This window comes from Mastomys coucha, unplaced genomic scaffold (assembly GCF_008632895.1).
Source record: "Mastomys coucha isolate ucsf_1 unplaced genomic scaffold, UCSF_Mcou_1 pScaffold20, whole genome shotgun sequence".
Classification (NCBI taxonomy): Eukaryota; Metazoa; Chordata; class Mammalia; order Rodentia; family Muridae; genus Mastomys; species Mastomys coucha.
In genome coordinates this window covers 128,068,416-128,076,129 of record NW_022196903.1, presented here as the reverse complement: position 1 = coordinate 128,076,129, position 7,714 = coordinate 128,068,416, and the positions used below count along the sequence as shown (strand labels likewise).

The 7,714-nt window shown below is 44.7% G+C and overlaps 1 protein-coding gene across 1 annotated transcript in view; it reads right to left on the bottom strand.

Annotated features, from left to right (window-relative positions):
• The window catches only part of Etv6 (ETS variant transcription factor 6), a 241,487-nt gene that overhangs the window by 33,277 nt on the left and 200,496 nt on the right, over positions 1-7,714 (bottom strand). The window contains exon 4 of the mRNA XM_031383625.1: positions 4,762-4,896. Coding sequence (XP_031239485.1) covers positions 4,762-4,896 — 135 coding nt within the window. The remainder of the gene's footprint in view (positions 1-4,761; positions 4,897-7,714) is intronic.

Sequence of the window (7,714 nt, the reverse complement as noted above, 5' to 3'; positions counted from 1 at the left end):
GAGAGAGAGGGGGAGGGGAGAGGGAGAGAGGGGAGAGAATGTGTCAAAAGGTATGATTAGAAATGACTATCTCGCCGGGCGGTGGTGGCACACGCCTTTAATCCCAGCACCTGGGAAGCAGAGGCAGGTAGATTTCTGAGTTCGAGGCCAGCCTCACTCACAGAGTGAGTTCCAGAACAGCCAGGGCTATACAGAGAAACCCTGTCTCTAAAAAACCAAAAGAAAAAAAAGAAAGAAAGAAATGACTATCTCAGGAAAAGTGAAACTGAAGAATTTAGATGATAAGAGGGGGCAGGTATATGGCAAGCACATCAGAGAAACCCAGATCTTCCTTCTCCTTACAGACTGTCTGAACTGTCCTACAGGGGTCACTCTGCAGAGACAACCCCACTTGGATTTCAGCCAGACTGGCAGCTTACTTAAGGAGCTTTTAGGGGACCAATGTCTACTGCATGTGTACCCTGGGGACAGGGTTCTCTTTGGAAAGAGTGGCAATTTGTTACCTCTAGCTCCATGGGATGTTAAGGCAGCTGATTTTGGAAACCAGAGACTTACGCTGCCACCACAATCACATATAGCAAGATAGGTTTCCTTTATGATCATTTGCTGGGCCAAATCTTCTGAAGACACTTTTTACCTTCTGGTTCTTGTGTAAGTACCAGCCTCGTGGATTTCACTGTCTCCCTTCTTCTATACAACCACCAACCTACTATCGAATTCCCGAGCCACAGATATAATGAGTCATACAGTCAGAGCAAAGGAACCTGGTGAAACTCCACTTTTCACCTCAAGTGAATGAGCCTACTGTCTGTCTGATGCTGGGAAGGGCTATGCTCCCAGGAGTTCTGATAAGGGGACACAACTGAACTAGGAGGGTTTTCTACTGTTACTGGGTGGCACCAAGCTGGACTCTGTTCTGACTTGCTGTGTCTTAATTTCCTAAGACTCCAAGGGTGAAGACTATGTTTTGTTCATCTCTGTATTGCTCGGCTCTGTAAGGACTTTAAAGCTGTAAAAGACTCTTAACACCATCTAATTTATCCTCTCTTCTCACCACAGGGGGAACAGAGAGCTGGAGAAATGAGAAACTTGACCCTCATGATTCGTTCTGTCAGAACTGGAGACTGGAGCTTGGTTTCCAGACTTCCAGACCATGTTCTTCAAATGCGCACGTGTGTGCGTGCACACACACACACACACACTCAGGCACGCACGCATGCACACACGCACACTACCCTATCCAGGTTGTCTGGAGTAGTTCTGGTTTATGTCTGTTATCCTAGCTTAATGGAGTGCTGTGTCTCTACCCCAAGTATCCCAATAATGAAAGAGACACTGTAAGTCAACTTAGCAATATTTTATCCTCTTCTTCCATAATAGAGAGTGGAAACGGTGCTCTAGAGGATTGTTCTGCTCAGGGCCTGGAAGAATTTCAGAAGAGTATGCTGTGGAAGTAAGTTTGCATTGGTGTGCTCACTGTCCTGTCCAGGGCAGGAGGCGAAGCCCTGAGTCAACTCCAGTCTCCTCACAGTCTGTCCTACAGTTGCTAGAGTGGAAGGTGAGACTTCAATGTAACAGACCCACAGGGGACACTTGTGGGAAGCCATTGACAAATTAAATAAGACACATTTGTTCTGTGATATGAATTCCCACAGTGTAACGATCAGGGTCTGAGCTGGCTAAGCTGGTGGCTGGGGTGAAGTGGAGGAGGGGTGGGGGGTAGGCACAGCCTTGTGCTTGTGTCTCTGCACACCCACTGTATTGGGATGCTGAGCCACAGAGAGGGCTCTCGCTGGAGAACACACTGCAGTGTCTCTTCTCGTTCTAGCCTGCCATTCATACAAGGGCTGGGCATCTCTAACCCAAGATCTGAGCTCCGAAGTGCTCTACGGTCTGAAACCCCAAGTCCCCACATGATGTCACATGTGTCGAATCCCAGAATCCCATGCTTGACCTTGGGTGGCAGGTCACATTCAAAACATAAGCATATTGGTAATTTCTAGAAAATTAAAAATTTAAAAATCCTATGAAAATCATCTCCAGACCACGTATATAAGGTATGTATATATAAAACAAGTGAATTTGATGGTTAGTTTTGGGTCCCATTCTGACATATCATATGTGTGTGTTTGTGTGTAGTATGTAAATATTAGAACACCTGAAATGCAAACCACTTCTGGTCCCAAGAATTTTGATAAGAATCACTCAGCTTTAACTCCAAAATACACACTCAAGCCATGTCAGTAACAACATAAGTAGTCTTGGGTCAATATAGTTTTGTGTATCCTTAACTGTGTATAAAGTATGGTATGCATTATTTCAGCTAGTAGACATTCTACGTTTGGGCTAGATCCATATTTTAGCAGAGATCTCTATATCCTCACCTGCCCTTAACTGAGCTATTGTTTTCACAAACAGCAAGCAGTGTTTTGATTCTTGAGACACTGCATGCTGAACTTTTTTTTTTTTCTTTCTTTTGAAGGTAGGGAAGGCGAGCTGCCACTCAGAAAGTATGAGATAGGAGGCAGCTTCTTCCTGTCACCTCTGTGTCTTACATGGCTCTTTCTGGTGACACCACCTGGTAGAGATAGTGCTGCCTGTTCATCTGAGCCGGGCATGACGTCCCAACAGGCGCACGAGAGGGAAGAGGCTCTCAGATCTTGCTTCTTTTTTTTTTGGTTTTTCGAGACAGGGTTTCTCTGTGTAGCCCTGGCTGTCCTGGTACTCTGTAGACCAGGCTGGCCTCGAACTCAGAAATCTGCCTGCCTCTGCCTCCCAAGTGCTGGGATTAAAGGCGTGCGCCACCACCGCCCGGCCAGATCTTGCTTCTTGATCTCTGGCATCAAGGATGGTCTCAGTGGATACACTTGGTATTTTTAAGAGCTGGCTTTTTAAGAGCTGGCTCTGAAGTGTATTTACCTGATCTGCAGGGCGATGAAGCCCTTGACCTTGGTCTCATTAGCTCTGTTCTCTTAGTGTCTGAGCTCACCACTGACATCACAGCGCATGTGTGCACAGCTCTTTAGTGTGCACAGCTCTTTAGCGTGCACAATGGGACACACCTCCACTTCCTGGGTTTGAGGGAAGCTCTCAGAGGCAGCCAGCTTTCTCTTTGATGGATTAACCCCCGAACAGAAGAACAACATACACATACCTACTTCCATATCAAGTCAGACCACGAAGGAAGGAGTCACCTGCCTTCAACCACATTTAGAAAGAAAATAGCAATAGAAATTCCAAATGAAAAACTTTTTTTTCTTTAAATAGTACGAGGAAGAAGGAGGGGGAACCCATTCGATAGCCTGTGTGTGTCTGTAGAGTCAGGCTGATAACACAATGCCTGCCTTACTGTCAAGCTTCGGTGAGCCCACCTCTTCTCTGAAGTGGCTCTTGGCTATTATGCAAGCCGGAAATGAGCGAGGCCAGAAGAGCAGAGGAACATCAAACCCAAATTGATGGGAGGGGGCAGATGCTAAATTTCACTGGGGTTACTGGAGGAGAGGAGAGGATGGGAGGCAGGGAGTCTGCCAAAAACACTGGCATTATTCTCTATCTCATACGCCAGAGAGGACTGCCTGAGAGACAAGGGGGACTTGGGGTCACCTGCAGCCAGGCTTTCTTTTCAAAAAGTGCTAATTAAGAGAGCACCAAACACAAGCTCTTAAATTGTCTGACCGCAAAAGAAAAGCCCTATGTTTGGGAATGATTCACAAGTCAAGGAAACTTCCCAAGGAACAGGGCCTTGAGACTGGCTTTAAGGAAAATAAGTTTAGAAAAGTCCTACATTGCAGTGTTTGCACATCTGCATGCCGGCTGGCTGCCTGCTGGGCTGGGAGGAGGAGGGCTTGCTGGCCCCGGGAGATGTGACTATCCAGACACTACTGCACACCCAGCTGTTCAGTGGCACTGTGCACAAAGTCACAGTTTATAGCCCAACCAACACCTGCTTCTGTATTTGACCAGAACTTCACAGCCTTGAGCTATCTACGGATGTTTTTCTGGCTCACGTGAGTCCCAAGAAAAACAGTAAGTATGACAGAAAGCTTGATATGGAGCTCACGCCAGCAAATGGCCTTTGGTAAATGACAGAGAAAGTCCCTACCCAACACCAATTTCCCCCCAGATTTGGTTTTCTCCTTCTGCCAGCTCTTATGGACATCTTGCTCAAATATCGTCAATGACTAACTCCCTCTTAGCCTTCTTCATAGTCAGAATCTCAATTCTTCATACTCTAGTTTCAGGCTGTCAACTTGGATCAGTTCTATAGTGGGAAAAGCTCATCATTGCTGAAGCCGAGTGAGAGATGGCTCACACAGCTTTACTTATTTGATTCTATATGGATTATATATGTTTGAAAAATTTTATAATAAACAGACTCGCCAATTGAATCATCTTCTGCTCTCTATTCTAAGGTCTTACCCTGCCGGACTGGAATGCTTTTGCTGTTTATAACAACCAACCTTCGAGGATTCTTCCAGAGTCTCCTTTTATGAAGCTGAACCTGCTTCCTGTACCTGGGTGTCATCTGCCCTCCCATATGCCCCTTGTGTATTGTAATCAGTGTTTACTCTGAGCTTCAGAGAGCTCAGAATATCAGGCCTTACTCCTCCAGGCAACTCCCCCAGTGCAGGCACACTGTAGGCACCCAGGCCATGTTTCCAAGACTGAATTTTCAGCAGTATAAACAGCTTATCAAGTGAACTATTCAGCTCCTTGCTTTGTCTAAACCTCAGGCAAGCAAAGAGAAGTCTCTTTCAGTACCTTCATCATGGTTCTGATGCAGGAGGACCTCTGGCTTGGTGTGGATAGAGTTCCCAGGGTGGAAGAATGGTGAGAAGAGAATTCGAGGTTTCCTCTGCTTCAGGATATGCTGAAGGAGTTCATAGAGCACATCGCCTGGCGAGAAAAAGGAACAAGAAGTGAAGAGATGGGATGCTTTGGTTAATAGCTACAGAAGGAGCTACCGAGCTGTGACAGCTGCAGAGGTAAGGGAACAATGTTAGCGGAACAGATTGTTGGCCCTTGACAGGGACAGGACACAGTGCCTACTCAGATGACTCCACAGGTCAGGGCTGTTTGGTTTTTATAAGTTCTTATTTTAAGATTTAGTTTAAGTTTGATCCATGTGTGTGTATACCATGTGCATATATGGGTGTTTGCAGAGGTCAGAAGATGGTGACGTCAAGTTGTTATGCTGGACGGTGCACTTAGAGTTTGCTAAGTGGGTAGATGTTGGGACAAATATACACATATCTAAATTGATAACAATTATAATAATAAAGAAGACAAGGAAAATTTGAGGTGGTAGCTATGGATATGGCATTTATTACAGTGATGATCTCACGGATATATAGTTATCTCCAAACTGATCAAATTATATACTTTATACAGCTTTTGTAAGTTCGTCAGATATCAACCAAGTTGTTTCTATATGCTAAAAATAAGAGCAGTCCACTGTGCTGCAAAACTGTGACCTCAGTCCTCAGGAGGTGGAGGCAGGAGTTCAAGATCATTCTGAGGAGAGCCTAGGTTATCTGAGACCCTGTCTCCAACAAGAACAAGAACAAGAACAAGAACAAGAACAAGAACAAGAACAAGAACAAGAACAAGAACAAGAACAAGAACAAGAACAAGAAACAACAACAACAACGAAAAGTAAAAGTAAAAAAAGTAATATAAAAAAAGTTTGGGGATTGGAAAGACAGTGCAGTGGTTGAGAGCACTGGTTGCTTTTACAGAGGTTCTGGGTTCAGTTCCCAGCACCCACATGGTGGGTCATAACCATCTGTAACTCTAGTTCCAAGGTATCTGATGCCCTCTTCTGACCTTTGTAGATACTGGACACACATTTGGTACAAACATATACCTGGAGGCAAAACACTTAATACACTTACAATAAAATGGTGTGTGTGTGTGTGTGTGTGTGTGTGTGTGTGTGTGTGTGTGTGTGTACACAGCATGCTTGTGTGGGTCAGAGGACAACTTACTTTGTAGAGCCAGTTCTCTCTATCTACTTTATATGGGTTCCAGGAATCAAACTTAAGTTGTCAGGCTTGTGTGACACTTCTATCCAAGGAGCCATCTTCCTTGTCCCCTCCCCTCTAAACAATATAAGTTGTTTTACATTGTTAATGAATACACCCAGCCTAAATAAAAATATCTAAACAACAGATGGGTTAACACTACACATCTTCCAGAGGGGGATTCATGGATCAGCTCGATACAAGCAGTGGGTCAATGACCACAAGAGGGTTTGAGGACAGCCCCACGTTTCTGACTTTCTATGTGTAGTGATACTGTAGTTTGATGATAGAGGGACCATCGGGGATGATGCAGAGCCAGGCAAAACTTACACTGACAAATGTCTTCTTCTTTTTATGAAGATACCCTTTTAACATCTCTCCCTCCAGCTCCCCCTTGCTGTGCTGGTACTCCAGAATTATTCAAGGAAAATGACATCTTTTGGCAGCTGCATTTTAAATGTACAAAATGGCTCACTGATTCTTTTTTTTTTATTTTAAAGATTTATTTATTTATTTCATGTATGTGAGTACACACTGTAGCTGTACAGATAGTTGTGAGCCTTCATCTGATTGTTGGGAATCGAGCCCTCTCACTCAGTCCCTGCTTGCTGTGGCCCAAAGATTTATTTGTTATTATAAATAAGTACACTGCAGCTGTCTTCAGACGCACCAGAAGAGGGCGTCAGATCTCATTACGGGGTGGTTGTGAGCCACCATGTGGTTGCTGGGATTTGAACTCAGGACCTTTGGAAGGGCAGTCGGTGCTCTTACCCACTGAGCCATCTCACCAGCCCTGGCTCACCGATTCTTGATGAAATTTTTAACCTCACACAAGCTAGATACTGTGGTAGGAGGCTGAGGATGGGAAATTTGAAGCCAGCCTGGGCAAGATCCTATCTCAAACAAGAATAAACTTTCCTAGGGGGAGGATATTTATACAAAACCGTGGTCGGGAGTTGGGGGTCAGTAGTGTAGGCCAAACTTGTTAACCAGTGACCGCTCTCTATAAGGAATTGGTACAGTCTGGGGTCCCTCCTTCTTTAAATATACATCTAGCCATCACTCCTAAATTATCTCGAGATGTTGTCTGTTGGACAATGGCGGGTGCTGTATACTTGGTATGTTAAGTGGCTTCCCAAGTATGTCACTAGCAGAAAAAAAAACAAAAACAAAACCAAAAAAAACTACCACTATCAAGCTAACCAACCCTGTCAGGAACTGGTTCTCACCCCTCTGTGGCTTTGATACAAGTTCACAATTGCAGGGGGGTGCTTTGTAATTCTAAGGATGGGTAATTAATTTTAGAAAAACACTACAGGGCTCTCACTGTCCTCCCCACACTCTTCCTCACACAGAGATACTCAGTCAACAACTGTACCAAACAATGAACCTTTGTCACTGGTACTAGCCATTTTTAAAGACACTTTAATTAACAACTTAATTTAACTGTGTATTTTGGGCTATAGCTATTGCTATTTTTTTCTTCCAAATTGGGCATAAACTGCAACAAACACTTCACAGGAGGTTTCTCCCTGCAAACCCATCTACTACAACCCCCTGTAACAAATCGAGTTCCATGGTTGGCTACGGGCTTCCAAGCACCCACCCTGCGACCCCCTAAGGAACTTTCCTAGCTAGCTGCTCCTCGATCCATCCCCCTAGTTTTGAATTTTGGTTGCTGGTGGTGCAGC